The sequence below is a fragment of the Anolis carolinensis genome, chromosome 2 (assembly GCF_035594765.1).
Source record: "Anolis carolinensis isolate JA03-04 chromosome 2, rAnoCar3.1.pri, whole genome shotgun sequence".
NCBI lineage: Eukaryota > Metazoa > Chordata > Lepidosauria > Squamata > Dactyloidae > Anolis > Anolis carolinensis.
In genome coordinates, this window is record NC_085842.1 from 177,959,703 (window position 1) to 177,980,733 (window position 21,031).

At 40.1% G+C, this 21,031-nt stretch overlaps 1 protein-coding gene across 1 annotated transcript in view; it reads right to left on the minus strand.

The window, feature by feature from the left end:
- The window catches only part of fam20a (FAM20A golgi associated secretory pathway pseudokinase), a 98,625-nt gene that overhangs the window by 21,486 nt on the left and 56,108 nt on the right, over positions 1 to 21,031 (minus strand). Inside the window, exons 3-6 of the mRNA XM_003224706.4 lie at positions 13,454 to 13,504; positions 8,794 to 8,872; positions 5,453 to 5,545; positions 2,028 to 2,143 (exon numbers count right to left, since the gene is read on the minus strand). Coding sequence (XP_003224754.2) covers positions 2,028 to 2,143; positions 5,453 to 5,545; positions 8,794 to 8,872; positions 13,454 to 13,504 — 339 coding nt within the window. The remainder of the gene's footprint in view (positions 1 to 2,027; positions 2,144 to 5,452; positions 5,546 to 8,793; positions 8,873 to 13,453; positions 13,505 to 21,031) is intronic.

The window sequence follows — 21,031 nt, forward strand, 5'->3', positions numbered from 1 at the left end:
GCCCCTTGTTTTAAAAGTTTGGGGACCCCTGCTCCATGGATATCAAGGTACTCAATGGCATTATTAAGATGGTGCCCTTTGTATAAAACAGTGAACAAATCACTGTTTGAGAACCTGAGCATATGTTAAATGAGGAAGGTTAAAGCAGAGAATGCCTATGCATTAGTGTAGTACCCGGCATGTAGCAAAATCAAGGTTAGCTTTTTTGGATTTGTAAAATTTATTTGTTTATAACATTTATATTCCGCCCTTCTCACGCCGAAGGGGACTAGGCTGGAGCACCACATATATACGGCAAACACTCTTAATATTTTTCCAAATATTTTCGAATTGTGGATACAGAATCTGTAGATGTGGGGGCCAACCATACTTAGCTACATAGCAGAGGAACTAAAAACCTTGTTAGTCAATTGCAAAGGTGTGTAAATGGCGCACTGGCAGATCCTGAGAATAGAATCATAGAATCATAAAGTTGGAAGAGACCATCCAGTCCATTCAGTGGACCATCCAGTCCAACCCCCTGCCAAGAAGCAGGAAAATCACATTCAAAGCACCCTCAACAGATGGCCATCCAGCCTCTGCTTAAAAGCCTCTAAAGTAGGAGCCTCTACCATACTCTGAGGCAGAGAGTTCCACTGCTGAACAGCTCTCACAGTGAGGAAGTTCTTCTTAATGTTCAGGTGGAATCTCCTTTCCTGTAGTTTGAAGCTATTGTTCCACATCCTAGTCTCCAGGGGAGCGGAAAACAAGTTTGCTCCCTCCTCCCTATGACTTCCCCTCACATATTTATACATGGCCCTCATCATATCTCCTCTCATCCTTCTCTTCTTCAGGCTAAATATACCAAGCTCTTTAAGTCACTGCTCATAGGTCTTGTTCTCTAGACTAGGGGTCCTCAAACTTTTTAAGTGGAGGGCCGGTTCATGGCCCCTCAGATTGTTGAGGGGCCGAATTATCATTAAAAAAATACAAACAAATTCCTATGCACATTCTTATTTATAGTGCAAAAAACAAAACAAAACAAAAAACAAACCCCAACAACATTTATTTATTTACTACAGTTATACCCTACCCTCTATCACCCCGAAGGGGACTCAGAGCGGCTTACAAGTTGTATGTACATACAATATATTATATTAGTAGCATAGCACAATATTAACATTATATATTACTATATTGTACTATACCACTATACCGTAATATTATTAGTAATATTACATTTGATATATAATATATAATTAATATTATTATATTATAAAATATTATTATATTGTATTATTATTTTAAGCCACCCTGAGTCCCCTATTGGGTGAGAAGGGTGGAGTAGAAATACTGTAATAAATAAATAAATATTATATTGTATTACATTATAATATTATTATCAATATTATATGTATGTATTATCAATATTATATGTGTACACAATATATTGTGTATATCGTGTATATTACATTATTAGGATTGCACAGTATTAGTAAATTAAAGAACAATACAATATTTAAAAATAAAAACAATTTTAACCAACATATTGTGTAAACCTATCAGGATTTCAATGGGAAGTGTGGGCCTGCTTCTGGCCAATGAGAGTCAAGTTAAGTAGGATTTTTTTGCCTTCAAGTCATTTCGGACTTTGGGCGAGCCTAAGTCTAAAACTGAGGGCAGGGGCCAGGTCAATGACCTTGGAGGGCCACATCCAGCCCCCGGGCCTTAGTTTGGGGCCCCTGCTCCAGACCCTTGATTATTTTAGTTGTCCTCCTCTGAACAGATTCCAGCTTGTCAACATCTCCCTGATGATCATCAGCACTCCTAGTGAGCACCCCATTCATATGCATTGGTCCTATTCTGTATTGATCCCAATGCCCATCAGCCACTTTGCTGGCTTCCCTACCAGAAGCCCTTTATTGAACATGGATGCTATCAGACTGCCCAATTCTATTTTCCACAGATATAAGTTCACTTATGAAAATGCAAATCCCTAACAAGATTTTGGCCAATGCTAACCTTCAGGAAATGATGGCAAAACATACCTGGTGAAATGAAAAAGACACTCTGGAGGATTTCATTCTTGGTGATCTCTAAAATCTCCTTAGTAATGTTTATCACTCTCCCAACCACTGGAGGAACACGACGGAAATCCAGAATCCTGGAAACAAGAAGGGGAAGCATTTATCAGAAGGAATGGAAGAAACCTCGTCCATTTGCGATGCCACTGAAAGAAAGACGGGTTCATTAACTCATGTCAAAAATGTGGACACTTCCTGGACCAGATCTGTCTATCTTATCCTTTCTAGTAAGTAAGCTCCCAAAATAGGATTAAGGCCAAATAGGATGGTCCGCTATGATATCATTTCCTGTAGTTCCCTATGCGGAGATGGTGATAGTTCCCTATGTGCCTGGTACATTTCCTGCAAAGCATTCTTTTAAAATGGCTTATGCTTCATGCCACATTATTGCACTTAGTGATACTGTTTCATCAGCCGTAGATACTTTTGAATGAGGTCAGCTGGGAAGAACCAAGGAGCAGAATGGCCAATTTTGCAAATGAAGGCTGGCATGCATTGTAGTGAAATGTGGGTAGGATTAAATGTTCTGCCAAGTACTTTATGTAGGAGGATTGCAGCAAAATGGAAATATGGTATGTAATTGTCTGGAGGTTGACCAACAGGAAGACTCTGTCTATTTGGCTTCCACTATTCAGGTAGAAAATATCTATTGCTTCCTTACAAGACATGGAGCTGTTCTCGGTATCAGGAACAGCTGCAGTCAGTAATCATAGTTTCAAAATGATGTGGAGTACGAGGCAAAAATACTCAGAGTTATGCAAGGATTTCAGGATGAATAGGGCATAGCCTTCCTGGTACACAGAAATGGGTATAGGTTGATAAATGATTCACACATTCTTAAATCCAGTGGTTAGGCCCCAACAATAGAACACATGCTGAATCAATTGCATAAAGAATGACTTATCATCCAGCAATTAACTCAATGTGTATACTTCTAGTTGGGACAAGAAAGTGGATTTTGGTTTGTGTTTTTCAACCTTTTGCAACCTTTTCTTTGTATCTCGACCATAGAGATTTGCATACAAAAGGTGCCAAGTGCAACCTCAGGTATCTTTAACAATGGACCCTTTCACACTATACAATTATAGCCCCATCATTCCATTTTAACCATTGTGGCCACATTGTATAGGATCCTGGGATTTTCAACTGAAGGAAAAACTTTTGGTTCTTCTGAAGAAATGACAAACCCTAGAATTGCATGGGAGGCAACCATGGCAGCTTAAGTAGAGCCACAGTCCCATCCTGTTGTTCTGGTGAGGTCAGTGAACAGGCACCATGCGAACAACCAGTTATCCATGTCTACCAGTTGTGATGGCTGTGTATTATGCCTGGCCTATTGGAGACAATATGCCTCTCCATAAGAGTTGCTATGGAGCATGAATGGGAGGGTGTTTCTGCACTCCCAACATGTCTGTGAACTTTCTGTGTCTGTGAACTTTCTGTGGGAACTGAATGCTGGATATAGAGGCCCCTGCTACACTGTCATATAATACAGATTATCAAAGTAGATAATCCATTTTATCTGCTATGAACTGGATTATATGAGTTTTCACTGGCATATAATCCGGTTCAAAACAGATAGTCTGGATTTTATATGGCACTGTAGCAGGGGCCAGAGAGGTCTTTGGTCTGCTCAAGTCAAACTCTAGGGGCCTTTCCACACAGCCCTATATCCCAGAATATCAAGGCAGAAAATCCCACAATATCTGCTTTGAACTGGGTTATCTGAGTTCACACTCAAATAATGTGGGATTTTCTGCCTTGATATTCTGGGATATCGGGCTGTGTGAAAGGGCCCTACTTATGTTCAGACAGCAACAGCTTGGAACATCCTTCAAAGTAAAAGCTATTTGTACTATCTAGACTGATTCCTATCACAAGAACTGAAAAGGGTGCTTTGGGGCTTGATGGTGTTTTGTCAGCAAAACATTATTGGTTGGTGAGTCAGAAACCACCAGGCAGAATGACTAATACTGACACAAATGCCTCTTAAAATGTCCCCAAGATAGCTGGAACTGGAGTTTAGCTTGTCACTTGCTAAACATAAAAGCAAACAAACAGCAAATAATCTTGGATCCTGCAACATACCAAGCCAAACACATAGTCCACCAACCACACATTGTGATCTGTCAGAAATTCAGCAGGAAATAAAGTGAGGTTGACTGAGGCCCCATCTACACTGCCATGTACAATCCAGATTATCTGCTTTGAACAGGATTATATGGCAGTATAGACTCATATAATCCAGTTCAAAGCAGATAATCTGGATTTTATATGGCAGTGTAGATGGCAGGAAAGGCATAGTTCTCATGGCCCATAGTGTTTGGTAGCTCTCCCTCAAACGTCACCCAGGTTGGGAGCTGATTAAAACCATGATCTGGAGTCACTTCTTGCAATAGTCCTATATTTATTTATTTATTTATTTATTTCATTTACAGTATTTATATTCCGCCCTTCTCACCCCGAAGGGGACTCAGGGCGGATTACAATGAACACATATATGGCAAACATTCAATGCCAACAGACAAACAACATACAGTATAGACAGACACAGAGGCATTTGACATTTTTCCAGTTTCACGATTCCGGTCACAGGGGGAGCTGTTGCTTCACCATCCACTAGTGGCTGTACTTCCTCATTCCTTTCTTCGTGTTTTGCTGGCAGTTTTATGGTGTTGTAAATGAGTTAAATTAGCCTCCTGCATAAAGCGTACCTAAATTTCCCTACTTGACAGATGCAACTGTCTTTCGGGGCTCCATAGGTCAACAGCAAGCCGGGCTATTTATTGGTTGGGGGCTTAACCCGACCCAGGCTTCGAAATCATGACCTCTCGGTCAGTAGTGATTTATTGCAATGGTTACTAGCCAGCTGCGCCACAGCCCGGCAATAATCCTTTCTCAACTCCAGCTGGATCTACAGTGCGCTATATCTCAGGATCGGATCCAAGATTATCTGCTTACCCTAGATTATCTGGCAGTGTAGACTTATATAACCCAGTTTAAAGCAGATTATCTGGGACCAGAGCCTAGATAGTACAAATAGCTTTTACTTTGAAGGTCCTGGGATATAGAGCAGTGTAGATCTCTTCTCCATCCTTCATTGCCTGGTGGTTTCTGACTCATCAATCAATAATGTTTTGTTTTGCTGACAAAACACCATCAAGCCCCAAAGCACCCTTTGCAGTTCTTGTGATAGGAATCAGCCTAGATAGTACAAATAGCTTTTACTTTGAAGGATCCTGGGATATAGAACAGTGTAGATCTTTTCTTCATCCTTCATTGAGCTTTAGCTACTATTTTTTTCCTTCTCCCCATCTGAAGCTGCAATGTATTTCGTTTTCAGCTATGCAGTGGAAGGAAGAGGTCAGAAAACTGTTGTGTGGAATTACCTGTCAAGGTGGAAGGCAGCAATTTCTGCATTGTGTCTTTGAAAGTCAACAAAATAGAAGAAATCTTCTGGAGTCTCCTCATCACGTTTCTGTCTGAAAGAAAGGAAGGGGTTATGAACCCTAGCAGTTGACATCATTTCAGTGTGAAGAAAAGTGCTTCACAATAGGCACAGGAGGTATATTTTATTCATTTCGCTCCTTTCAGGTCATTCCAATGGTTGGTTAAAATCATTGTGGAAATAGCCTCTCACAACACACTTTACTTTCAAAGAGCAGATAAAGAGGTGTTTCCAAGCAGGGACTGAATAAAATCCCACATTTTCTGTTTTGAACTGGAATATATGGCAGTGTGGACCCAGATAACCCAGTTCCAAGCAGATATTGTGGGATTTTCTGCCTTGATATCCAGGATTATATGGCTGTGTGGATGGGCCCTGGAAGGGGATGGGTTGCAAAACCTCAGTCCTTGGGGTACTGTGTATGGCCCCTTCTACACTGTCATGTAATCCAGATTATCAAAGCAGATAATCAACATTATATGCTTTGAACTGGATTATATGAGTCTACACTGCCATATAATCCAGTTCAAAGCAGAAAATCTGGATGTTATATGGCAGCGTAGAAGGGGCCTAAAAAGGAACACTGCTCTTCACGGTTAAAAAAAAGGAAATGACCGAGTATGGGGAATAATGCTAACCCCAGATCCTATAGGGTGACATACCTATAGGACCTGGAGAGGCCATCAGAGCCTTAAAAAGTTAAGGAGACACCTGGTAATTCTGAATCAGGATATAGAGTCATCCTCCCCCCAAAGGTTTCAAGAAAGTATTATTTAATGTTAAAACATTTTAGAATTCCCCACTACTCTCTTCTGATTTTGCAAAAAAGGAAGGGAAGGGCACAGGAAACTTTTAGGATGCCTCAGAAATCATAGAATCATAGAGTTGGAAGTGACCTCATGGGCCATCCAGTCCAACCCCCTGCCAAGAAGCAGGAAAATCGTATTCAAAGCACCCCCAGCAGATGGCCATCCAGCCTCTGCTTAAAAGCCTCCAAAGAAGGAGCCTCCACCACACTCCGAGGCAGAGAGTTCCACTGCTGAACAGCTCTCACAGTCAGGAAGTTCTTCCTGATGTTCAGGTGGAATCTCCTTTCCTATAGTTTAAAGCAGGGGTCCCCAAACTTTTTATGCAGAGGGCCAGTCCACAATCCTTCAAACTGTTGAGGGGCCAAATTATCATTTGAAAAAAAATACAAACAAATTCCGATGTACACTACACATGTCTTATTTGTAGTGCAAAAACAACAACAACAAGAACAATGAAATAACAATAAAAGAGCAATACAATATTTAAAAATAAAAACAATTTTAACCAACATACATTTATCAGGATTTCAATGGGAAGTGTAGGCCTGCTTATGGCCAATGAGATAGTCAAGTTAATTAGGATTGTTGTTGTTGTTGTTGTTGTTGTGTGCCTTCAAGTCATTTCAGACTTTGGGCGAGCCTAAGTCTAAAATTTATTTATTTACTATATTTATTTACTACATTTGTATCACACCCTTCTCACCCCAAAGGGGACTCAGAGTGGCTTACAAATTATATGTACATACAATATGTTATATTGTTAGCATAGCACACTATTAGCATTATATATTACTATATTGAACTATACCACCATACTGTAATATTATTAGTAATATTATTAGTAATATATAATTAATACTATTGTATGGTATTATTATTATTAGTGTTATATTGTATTACATTATAATATTATTATCAATATTATATGTATATACAATACATTATATTATAAAACTGAGGGCGGGGGCCAGGTAAATGACCTTGGAGGGCCGCATCCGGCCCCCGGGCCTTAGTTTGGGGACCCCTGGTTTAAAGTCATTGTTCCTCGTACTAGTCTCCAGGGCAGCAGAAAGCAAGCTTGCTCCCTTCTCCCTATGACTTCCCATGTATTTGGGGTACATGCAGCCCACACTACATCAAGGGGGATTTCAACTTCATTTAACATGCAGGTGTGGGTTGCAAACTAGTATCAGGATAGCAGCAGAAATGAAAAAGATTAAAGCCTTCAATTTATTTTTCAACTTAGGGTGAGAACTCCAGATCAACTCCTATCGTATCTGCTTTTGACTGATAAAACAAACCACCACTCACAAAATCACTATTTGTGCGAACGATGACAACTCCAGTTTTGTTTTATTATCTTGGTTTATTTCGTAGAAGGAGCACCGGTGGCGAAGTGTGTTAAAGCACTGAGCTGCTGAACTTGCAGACCGAAAGGTCCCAGGTTCAAACCCTGGGAGCGGCGTGAGCGGCCGCTGTTAGCCCCAGCTCCTGCCAACCCAGCAGTTCGAAAACGTGCAAATGTGAGTAGATCAATAGATACCGCTCTGGTGGGAAGGTAACGGCGATCCGTGCAGTCATGCCGGCCACGTGACCTTGGAGGTGTCTATGGATAACGCCGGCTCTTCAGCTTAGAAATGGAGATGAGCACCAACCCACAGAGTCAGACATGAATGGACTTAATGTCAGGGGAAACCTTTACCTTTACCTTTATTTCATAGAATGATCTGGGACAGCATCGAGTCGTGGCATTGGGCTACCACATGGGAAACCAGTAATCAAATCCCTGTTGATCCATGGAAAATGATTGGGTGGGCTTGGGAAAGTCACACTCTCTTAGCCTCAGAGGAAGGTAAAGGCAAGCTCTTTCTGAACAAATCTTGCCAAGAAACCCACATGACAGGTTCATCATACATCAGAAAAGACTTGACACATAATCAAACCATGAAAATAAACAAAATCTGGCTACCAGTATTTTAAAAAAACTCTAAAATCATGACAGTAAATAAAGAACAACACTCTGAAAACGGGAATTCCAAACAAGAAACAATCAGGGCTAGCTAACACCTCCCAACAAAGGATTCCCCCAGGCAGGAAGCAGTCAGGCTTTGAAGCTGCAAGGCCATTCAGTATTAATCAAGGTGGCCAATTGCAACATTCACACTTGCCTCCAGTGGAAAATAGTTCTTTCTCCCACCCTGGACATTCCACAGATATATAAACCCCACTTGTCAAGTTTCCCACAGACCTCACAACCTCCGAAGATGCCTGCCATAAATGTGGGCGAAATGTCAGGAGAGAATGCTTCCGGAACATGGTCATACAGCCCAGAAAACTCACAGCAACCCAGTGATTCTGGCCATGAAAGGCTTTGACAACACATTAATCACAAATTGCTCAAAGTAGGGTTAACAAACATTTTCCCCATCACCTTCATGATTAATTCAGATGCTTCCAAGTGGAGCAAGCTTACCTCATAGGTTTGAACATGGCTTTGCCAAAGTCCTGGAATCGAAGTACAAGTTTCAGATGCACACCACTGGGCTTGACAACTAAGAAAGAAAAGCATAGTTGACACTTCTGTTCAAATTTTGACTAACTATAATTTGTTTAGTGGAATTGATTTTAATAGGCCAGCTGCCTGATAACAGTAGTCAGAATGGGGCATTTGCCTATAGGCAGTTTTGTGAAAATTAAAACCTGAGATAGTGTCTCTCCCTTTGTGCAGAAAAGAAGATTTCAGTAGATATTGGTCATTATTTAGTTGCATACCTGCTGAAATTTATTCTTCTAGACCAAAACTGAGGGCACAGGAGCCCAATTCACTTGTCACTCTTGCAACCTAAAGTTAAAAGGAGACGGGCTGGAAGACTGCACAACAATTACAGATGTTAAGTGCTGTAGTTATGCTGCAACACAGTGGCTGTCAGCCCATTCCCACCAATTCCCCACTGACCCGAAGGCAGACACAGGGATCAACTGAGGTCTGTTCATCTATCTAAGCAAGCTGGATGCAATTTCGATCCAACTCCTTGGTGTGAATGGAGTTGTGACATGGAAAAGCAGGATCCCTGACAGACTTTTGCTTTGCAATACAGATTCTTTGCACTGGGAAAGTGCATGGGACCATCAACCATCTCTTCTATATCTTCTATATCTATATCTTCTATATCTTCTATATCCATAATAAAAGTGAAAACGCATATGTGTGTATGTGGCACAGATGTCTGCTCACACAGACAGCCTCTGGCCTCCACAAACAGGCTATAGTTCCCAGTGCTGAGGAGCCAGCAAGTCACTCTTTTCCACTGACTTTGCAGTTACAGCGAGCTCCAAGAACATGTATCTCAAACCCTGCCAATGTCCTTCCCAAACATTACGAACCACCACCCAAGGAATGCTTTCATTTGGGGACCATTTCATCCTAGATTGTGCATTTTTCTCCACCACAGGCAGGCATCCCAGGGTTCTCCACTGGTGTGGAATTTGCATGGCCCCGCCTACTGCCCTTCCCGTTCAAATCTGTCTGCATAACAAACAGAGCAAAACAGAGCAGCAACTAAATTTCCTGGAGGAGTTTGGAGACTGACTCCACATGGTGGAAGTTGTAGTTCACCCTGCATCAAGTCAAAGCCCTGTGAGTCCTACTGGGGAATTTAGAGGAGTTGTAGTTCACCTACACCCAGAACGTTATGAACCCAAACAATGATGGGTCTGGATCAAACTTGTCATGCATATCTGATATGCCCAGATTCAAATACTGGTGGGTTTTGAGGGGAATTGGCCTGGACATTTGGGAGTAGTAGGTACTGGGATTTATAGTTCACCTGCAATTGAACCCTACCCATGATGGACCAGGACCAAACTTGGCACACAGAGTCCCCATAACCAATAGAACATATTGGACAAGTTCGGGAAAAAGGGACTTATAGTTCACCTGCATCCAGAGAAACAGTGACTCCCACCGACAATGGACCAGGACCAGACTTCGCACAGAGAAGCCTCATGACCAACTGAACATACTGCAGGGGTTTGTGGGAATGGGCCTTGATTTTGGGACTTGTAGTTCACCTGTATCCAAAGACCACTGAACCCAGCCAACGACGGATCTGGACCACACTTGGTACACAAGACCCAAAATGGCCAACTTTGAATACTGGCAAGGTTTGGGGAGGATTGACCCATGATTCCGGGAATTGTAGTTCACCCACTCAAAACAGAATACATAACATTCAAAGACAAATAATGCTTTTTTCAAATAACCCGGGCACCGCCGGGTTCCCAAGCTAGTTCCTGATAAATATAAAAATAGGCCCCATTTTACACTGACATATAATACAGATTATCAAATCAGATAATCCACTTTTCTGCTTTGGATTATATGAGTCTACACTGCTATATAATCCAGTTCAAAGCAGATGATCTAGATTTTATATGGCAGCGTAGAAGGGGGCCTACGCTGCCATATAAAATCTAGATTATCTGCTTTGAACTGGATTATATGGCAGTGTAGACTCATATAATCCAGTTCAAAGCAGATAATCTAAGATCAGATAATAATAATAATAATAATAATAATAATAATAATAATAACTTTATTTTTATATCCCGCCTCTATCTCCCCAAAGGGGACTCAGGGCGGCTTACATGGGGCCAAGCCCGAATAAAAACAATAGCAATATAAAACACAACAATAGACAAAAAACATGCACAATTATAAAAATTTAAACGTTAGCCAATAAAAACAAATGACAAGAACTAATAAAAGCATGGATTAAAATAATGGGTTATATGGCAGTGTAGATCCAGCCATAGAGCACTCCCACATCTGAACCTGGCACAGGGAAAGTAGGGTCTGTAGATAGATTTTCTGGATTTTCTCCCACCAACTTTTTTGGTGGAAGGAAGAAACTTCACCACAACAGTTTGTAACCTTAAAGACCCCCAAACATGTGGGAGGCAATTCTGGCAATCCAGCCCTGCAAATGTTTTAGGCTTCTTTTATAAAAGGAAGTGACATGCAAATTGATTTCCAGGTTACTTCTTGTTGGAAAAAAAACCCCCTTTCCTGGGCAAAATATTGAATGATCTTGCCCCAGAAAGTGTTACAATGCATTTTGAAGGGGCAACCCAAAATTTTTATGCAGTTTGGAAGATCACTTCTTCTTACTCACTTCCACCAACCTCTATTGAATCCTGATGCACTACAAAATAAGTACCGTATATACTCGAAGATAAGCCAAATTTTTTAAATCTCTTTTTGGGGGCTGAAAAAGCCTCCCCCGTCTTATAATCCAGTCAAGGTCAAGCCAGGCAGCGGAGCCTGGAGGCCACAGTATGTTTTCTTTTCCTTCTCTGCTTCTCATCCCAGGCTGGAGTTATTTTATTTTTTTACGAGAGAGAGAGAGAGAGAGAGAGAGAGAGAGAGAGAGAGACAGACAGACAGACAGACAGACAGACAGACAAGGGAATGTTTTCAAAAGCAAAAGGAGAGTGAGTGAGAGCCTCTTGCAAGCCATGAAGAAGAAAAATATTGCATGGATGGAAGGGGGGGGGGGGGGGAGAGAGAGAGAGACTCTTGCAAATTTGCAGGATTTATTATTATTATTATTACCATTATTGCAAGAACGTTTGAGTCAATAGGGAGGGAAGGAGGGAAAGAAAAGCAACAGAAGGTGTGTATTTCTTTTTATTCCTAAGGAAACAAAAATGGGGTGGGTTTTTTGGGAGAGGAAGGGAAGTTTTAAAAAGTCTTTTCTGGCTACTTTTAGAGTTTGAAAGGGGATAAATAAAAGAGGTGGGAAAGGGGAGGAAAAAAGAGGCCAAAGTTGTTTTTAGGAGGGCTTTGCTTGCATTTCTTCCTTGGGCAAATGCATGGCCCAAAGCTTGTAAATAATATATTGATTCCCCCCTAGAAATACATTAATTTAATATATGAATTTTCCCCTCATATGTTTGCAAGTCTCTGCAAGTCCTATAAAGGTATAATTCTCTATATATAGAGCAATGTCTAGATAGATAGATATTAATATAGATATAGGCCTTTTAAAAATGCACACACACACACACACACACACACACACAGAGATGTCTAGATAGATATAAGCATAGATAAATGGGACTTGCAAATATTGCAGGAGGGAAATGCACAGAGGATTTGTAAACATTTCAGGGGGGGGAATGCAAATGTGAAATTAGTACAGTAGAGTCTCATTTATCCAACGTAAACGAGCCAACAGAACGTTGATAAGCGAATATGTTGGATAAAAAGGGGAGATTAAGGAAAGGCCTATTAAACATCAAATTAGGTTGTGATTTTACAAATTAAGCACCAAAGCATCATGTTATACAACAAATTTTACAGAAAAAGTAGTTCAATACACAGTAATGCTATGTAGTAATTACTGTATTTACGAATTTAGCACCAAAATATCATGATATATTGAAAACATTGACTACAAAAATGCGTTGGATAATCCAGAATGTTGGATAAGCAAGTGTTGGATAAGTGAGACTCTACTGTATAGGCATTGAATGTTTGCCTGTTACTATGTTGGAAGCCGGCCTGAGTCCCCATGGGGAGATAGATAGAGCAGGATACAAAGGAAGTTGTTGTTATTGTTGTTGATGATGATAATGATGATTATTATAAAGTTATTGTTGATACCATATTGTTTTTGTTGACCCTACTTATGCACTTACAGAGTTAGCTTACTGTTTTTCTTTGAAATACGGTAAATATTCAAAAAACATTTACCCCACTAATGCCTCAGTTAATATAATTTTATTGGGATCTATTTTTATTTTGAAATTTACCAGTAGCTGCTGCATTTCCCACCCTCGGCTTATACTCGAGTCAATACGTTTTCCCAGTTTTTTGTGGTAAAATTAGGTGCCTCGGCTTATATTCGGGTCGACTTATACTCGAGTATATAAGGTAACTCTTTATTCATGAAACCAAGTAGGGAACAAACCATCACTGCTACCAAGTCTGGGGAAAAAGAAACCCGTACACCACAGGGTAGTATAATAAGAACTGTTATTATTAAAATGTATTTACTCTTTGCAGTGCAAAGGATCCCCATGTTGCATTAATCAAGTAAGGTCATGGAAACAGAACATAGTCTACCTACTTTGCGTGCAGTCACAGACGCCTAGCAATGCTTTCTCATCCTGGCTGTAATCTGAAACAAAAAAAAAAGGGGGGATTGAAAATCGGATTCACTCAACAGAGAAGATTCACTGAACAGAGAAGATATTAGGGCAAACATAACCCTAATATGAATACCACAGACAGTAGATGCTGGAACAAGTGGCTCCATATCAATGCTGCTCTGGGCTGTGGCACAGCTGGTTAACAGCCAGCAGCAATAGATCACTGTTGACAAAAAGATCATGAATTCAAAAGCCCACGTCGGATTGAGCACCCAATCATTTAATAGCCTAGCTTACTGTCCACCTGAGCAGTTTGAAAACAGCTGCAGCTGTGAGTAGAGAATTTAGGGACCGCTTAAAGCAGGGAGGTTAATTTAATTTAATTTACGACACCATAAAACTGCCAGCGAGCGAAGAGCAAGGAGGAAATGCTACAATCAAAAAGGACTCAGCCCCACCAATTGAGGAGTGGGTGGAGAAGATAAGAGAAATAAAGGATATGGACGAACTGACTTTTTTGTTGAAGAAAAATACAGGCAAGATAATGAAAAGAATGAATTGGGACGATCTTCAGGACTATCTGGATAATTTGAGAAAATGAAAATTACGAGAGACAATTTTACAAATTTTTTTCTTTAGTAAGGAAAAATATTATGGAATAATAAGAAAATATTATCCAAGAAGATGGAATGGAAGTCACATTTTTTGTGTGGGTATATTTTTGTAGATTGTAGACTTTTATCTTTATCTCTTTTTCCTACTTTTCTATACCTTGGTTGTTCTCACTCTTTCGGTGTAGTATAAAAAATTTAATAAAATTCTTAAAAAAAAAAAAAAGGACTCGGTGTCATAGTGGATGAAGCAATAGCTTCCCCTGTGGCTGGAATCGAGCATAACTTGCTGAAACCAGAAATTGGAAAATGTTGAATTACCTCTACTGTCTGTATGTGTGTTGTATGTGTAATAATGGCATTGAATGTTTGCTATGTATGTATATGTACATTGTGATGTGCCCTGAGTGCCCTTTGGGGTGAGAAGGATGGAATATAAATACTGTAAATAAAAAAATAAAAAAATAGTGAATCCACCCAAGGTTTTAGTCTGAAACTCTTTAGTAGTAGTAGTAGTAGTAGTATAGTAGTAATTCTATTTAAAGATTTAATCTGAAACTTTTTAATAATAACAATAAAAGTATTTATTACCCACCTCTCCTTGTGGCTCGAGGTGGGTTACAACATCACTAAAAACACATAATCATCTAAAACATTTTTATAAAATACATATATTAAAACATATCTCTACAAAATACATATTAAAAGACACAGAACAAAGATTAAACACAAGGCACAAGTTTAAAATTCCTGATTAAAACTAGCTTGGAAGCCATTGGTCTTACTTTGAACATAAGATGCAGAATGTTGGATCACTCCTTTAAAGTTCAGACTTAAAACCCAGAGTGGATTCACTGCCCTTCATAATCAAGGAACCCACTTGTTGCCTCTACTATGCATTGCTAAGCAGCCTGGCTTTCGTCCCACAAGCTGTCCCCTAAGAGCCTTTGCACACTGCTCTTTATCCCAGGATCTGATCCCAGATTATCTGCTTTAAACTGGAATATATGAGTCCCCACTGCCAGGGATAAACAGATAATCTGGGATTATCTGGGCAGTGTGGAAGGGCCCTATAGCTTAGTTTTGAAGGAAATAGGGCTATTGCAAATGCTGGAATAAGGTTATTCTGTACATGCAACAGAATCAGATGAGTTCTAGGGCCCTTTCATACTGCAGAATTATAGCTCTGTGATCCCACTTTAACTTTGTCATGGCTGCTTCTTAACCTGAAATGTGTATTTTGGTCAGAGATGCCCCTGGGTGAAGATATTAATGGCACATCTCTCAACTTTCATAGGCGGTTACCATTTGCAGTTCAAGTGGAATTATAGGGCCATTCCACACAGCTGAATAAAATCCCACATTTTCTTCTTTGAACTGGAATATATCATATTGTGGACTCAGATATCCCACTTCAAAGTGTTGTAGATGAAGGGAGAGATAACGCAAAGAGAGATCCTTTTGAGAGGCCAAAAAGTCCGGTTTATTATTTCAGCTGAGTTCCTGGAAGTGGAATCTCTTCCAAAAAGCAAACCAGAGAGAGACGATCAAGGCGTTGACTTGCCTTTTATACATTTTCAGACAAAGAACATGCTTCTACATACATCTCGTCATTAGTACGTCACTTCACATACTTACATACATGGGCATAAATATGCACAATCAGCATTTTTCTATCTAAGCATTCTAAAAGCTTGTAGCAAGTCACAGACACCAAAAGAGAGATCCATCAAGAGGCCACTCTTGACCTGTCAAGCTGTACTAGGAACCAATTCACACTGGAATGTATAGAAAACTGGCCCACTTCTCCCAGCTTGTCCTGTCAGCTTGTGCATCCCTAAAATGTAACACACAGAGAGTCTGATTTTTCTACATTTCACTGCTTCTAATGTGCATACAATATATGTCTAAAAATCCATATTTTTCAGTTCCTCATCAAAAGCAGCTATTGTGGGATTTTCTGCCTTGATATTCTGTGTTATATAGCTGTGTGGAATGGGCCATAGTAATCTATATATATAAAATGATAAAGTTGTTTGCGCAGTGACTATAACAACAAAACTAAACATCCCAGAAATACGAAATTTGGCAACACAATGCAAAAGGCTTGCCTCCAGGTTACAACAACACAACCACACCACAAAACCACAATCCAGACCCACAAAACTCACAACAACGCATCATGCGATAACAACACAACTAAACGCCCCAGAAATACAAAACTTGGCAACACAATGCAAAAGCCTTGCCTCCCAGTTGTAACAACACAACCACACCACAAAACCACACAGGACCCACAAAACTCACAACAACGCATCATGACTATAACAACACAACTAAACGCCCCAGAAATACGAAACTTGACAACACAATGCAAAAGCCTTCCCTCCAGGTTGTAACAACACAACCACACCACAAAACCACAATCCGGACCCATAAAACTCACAACAACGCATCGTGACTATAACAACACAACTAAATGCCCCAGAAATATGAAACTTGGCACACAACTAAACACCCCAGAAATATAAAACTTGACAACACAACGCAAAAGCCTTGCCTCCCGGTTGTAACAACACAACCACACCAAAAAACCACAATCCGGACCCACAAAACTCACAACAATGCATCGTGACTATAACAACACAACTAAACGCCCCAGAAATACGAAACTTGGCACACAACTAAACGCCCCAGAAATACAAAACTTGGCAAAACAATGCAAAAGCCTTGCCTCCCATTTGTAACAACACAACCACACCACAAAACCACAATCCGGACCCACAAAACTCACAACAATGCATCATTACTATAACAACACAACTAAACGTCCCAGAAATACGAAACTTGGCACACAACTAAACGCCCCAGAAATACAATACTTGGCAAAACAATGCAAAAGCCTTGCCTCCCATTTGTAACAACACAACCACACCACAAAACCACAATCCGGACCCACAAAACTCACAACAATGCATCATGACTATAACAACACAACTAAATGCCCCAGAAATACAAAACTTGGCAAAACAATGCAAAAGCCTTTCCTCCCAGTTGTAACAACACAACCACACCACAAAACCACACTGGACCCGCAAAACTCACAACAACGCATCATGACTATAACAACACAACTAAACGCCCTAGAAATACGAAACTTGGCAACACAACACAAAAGCATTCCCTCCCAATTGTAACAACACAACCACACCACAAAACCACAATCCGGACCCACAAAACTCACAACAGTGCATCGTGACTATAACAACACAACTAAACGCCCCAGAAATACAAAACTTGGCACACAACTAAACGCCCCAGAAATACAAAACTTGGCAACACAACACAAAAGCCTTGCCTCTCAGTTGTAACAACACAACCACACCACAAAACCACAATCCGGACCCACAAAACTCACAACAACGCATTGTGACTATAACAAATACAAAATTTGACAACACAACTCATCCACCTCCCCAATCCCTACATTCACACTTGGCCTCCAAAAAAACAATTACAATAACAATGACAACAACAACAACAATAAGAATCAACACCATCACAGGCAAGAAGCAGCCAGGCACTGAGGCTGAGAGGCCAATCAGTGCTACACTGGGCCTCCAAAAAACAATGCAGTAGCATCTAACTTATTCAACCTTCATGACCACTACAACAACAATAATAATAAACACCTACACAGGCAAAACAAAAAAAAGACTATTGTACCACAATAAAAATATAAACCGCACTCAACATAATCAGACATTACAACTAACAACAAACAAAAGACAACAGGGATCTCAAACAGTTATCAATCAACACAAAAATTGAAGAAGGTAACAGACTTCAAATACTACTACTAATGTGAGTATAAAGAAGGTGGAGCTCACAGCATAAATACAACCTAATGTAGACTGACCAACACCACCAGACTAAGCCACAGCAACGCGTGGCCGGGCACAGCTAGTATGGTATAAAGTGAATGGGACCTCAATATTTTCAAGATGGCTCTCTAACCCCAGGAGCTTGTATTTGTAGAACGAATTATCTAGTACTGAGCTACGACAGTAGCAGCAACGTTCTTGAAGGGATTGCCAGGTATTATTTGCCAGTATGGGGACAAAAGGGCAGATATGGAATGAGAACAAGTGAACATCTGGTTTTACACAAAGCTTACACAGGACAATAATGTGGTCAGAATAGAGTAATTCTTCTGTAATTTCTCTTATCCTTGTTTTTATTTTGTAAAGTTTTGATTTGTGCTTTTTTAAAAAATGTGGATTATGAACTGGTTATTAAACAGGGATGTTTATATTATTAGAACAATTTAATTAAATGAGCATGCTTCACTAAAAGAAAACCAAAACCTTTAAGCAGTGGATTCAGTGTCATATTAATTAAGCAGGCATTTCAGGAACTGTCTCACCAGAGGCAAGACGAAAGACTCTCCTTTCTCCAGCAAACAATGACCTTTTCGTTCTGCAGCGTTTTGGGAATATTTTAATGGGTGTTGGTGCATTGGTTGTACTTTAAATGTTTTCAAAACTTTTAGAAAACTAATGTTTTTTAATGAGGGGTAGGTGAGAGAGGTTGGACATGGAGACTTGCTAGTCACCCCTTGTCAGTGATCCACTGCAGGAAGAAATCCCTTGCACCATGCTCACCAATAAACTGCTTTTGGGCTGCTAAGAATTGCCTCCATGGATTAAAAGGAGCCTGGGAGGTCAATAATAATAACAATATACTCTGGGACTTCCGAATTCAGACTGACAAGAGTTTTGGCGCACAATACTCCTGACCTCATGATTGTAGAAAACAACAAAGTATGGATCGTATATGTTGCAGTCCCAGGCGACAGCAGGATTGACGAGAAGCAACTGGAAAAGCTGACACGATACGAGGATTTAAAGACTGAACTGGAAAGACTCTGGCACAAGACAGTAAAGGTGTTCCCAGTAAAGACCTTGTTCAGCACTTAAAAACAATCGGTGCTGACAAAATTTCTATATGTCAGCTGCAAAGGGCCACCCTACTTGGATCTGCATGCATTATTCGCTGATACATCGCATAGTCCTAGACACTTGGGAAGTGTCCGACATGTGATCCAATACAACAGTCAGCATAGTGATCTGTGAATTTACTGTTGCTCCATCTTTCTGTGCCAAAGAGCTTTGTTGTCCTTAGACACCCTCCCGATTGAGATCCTTAAGGGCGCCTTTTTATTATCTCCCCACTAAAAGTGGGACCTATTTACCTACTTGCATTTCTGCTAGGTAGGCAGTTGAGCTGGGGCTGATGGCAGGTGTTCACCCCGACCCAGACTAAAACTGCCAACCATTCAATTGGCAGGATTTTCCGCAGCTAGTGGTTTAACCCACTGTGCTAAGCCCATCCCCTACACTTAAAAAGGTCTGCAACCCAACTCCTAGTAATTAAATTATCACTTCTGCGGTGAATGCTCATGGGTGGAGAACAATACCATGAGAGAAGCTTACTTAAGAAAAGGTTATAGAGCCACAAAACCCATCGTTTTAATCAAGTGGAATTAAAATAATGGATTATGCTTAAAACAGGCTTTATGAATACAATGGTGTGACTAACACTTTTGGTGAATTCACTTCTTTGCATAAACAAAACATGTTGGGTCAATTGACTTTGGAATTTTTCGAAAGAGCTTTTGATAAAAAGCAAGAATTAAGATCCAGGGAGAACTGTAGAGCAATGGTACTTAAATCTTTTACAAGAGACAAGAATAATAAGAAAAACACATTTTAAGAAGTGTAAAAGCACATTTGGTTGACCTCTGAACTATGACAAGGACAATAGTTTCCTGCTTGTTTTCTGCTGCCCTGGAAACTAGGACGCGGAACAATGACTTCAAACTACAGGAAAGGAGGTTCCACCTGAACATTAGGAAGAACTTCCTCACTGCGAGAGCTGTTCAGCAGTGGAACTCTCTGCTCCGGACTGTGATGGAGGCTCCTTTTTTGGAGGCTTTTGGATGGCCATCTGTCAGGGGTGCTTTGAATGCGATTTTCTTGCTTCTTGGCAAGGGGGTTGGACTGGGTGGCCCACGAGATCTCTTCCAACTCTATGATTCTACAATTCTATAAGTGTGCTTCTGCAGTTGGAGCGTCCACATTGACTGAAATTGAATCAAAGGTATGAATGATAAAGATCAACAAATTTGAAGGAAATATGGGATATTTGGAAGACAATTTAGAATGCCCAGACGATCAAGCAATTTGGGAAGAAACATATAAAGAGGTGAAATAATTGAGAGTGTATCAAAACCAAATGATGACTTTTAGCAACTGGAGAGGAATCCTGAGAGGAACCAAAAGCTTATATGATCCAAGAGTTTAACCAGGATGATGATCAAAGTGGAGAAGCCCAAGTCTGAATGAAAGGTAAGACAGAGATGGTTTGATTTTTTTCAAATGGAAATGAAGAATTGTGTAACTACCGTGTTTCCCCGAAAATAAGACAGTGTCTTATATTAATTTTTGCTCCTAAAGATGCTCTAGGTCTTATTTTTCCATGAAGAAGAATTCACATTTATTGTTGAACAAAAAATGAACATTTATTATATACTGTACAGTAGTTGTCATCACAAACCAGCCTAACCAGACAAACTGTGAATTCTATCAAGCATTTCTTGTTACTAGCAATATTTCCCTATACAACACTCTATGGTACATACATTTACCGATCCTGCATGCTCTGGTGTTCTGTTTGGCAGGCATGCTTCCAAACAAAAACTTTGCTAGGTCTTACTTTTGGGGGAGGCCTTATATTTAGCAATTCAGCAAAACCTCTACTAGGTCTTATTTTCTTGGGATGTCTTATTTTAGGGGAAACAGGGTAGGAGGAATCTTTTATGATTAAGGGATTTTATACTGGGAGAACAGAATGTAAATTTGAGAGACTTTATTGACACAAAAG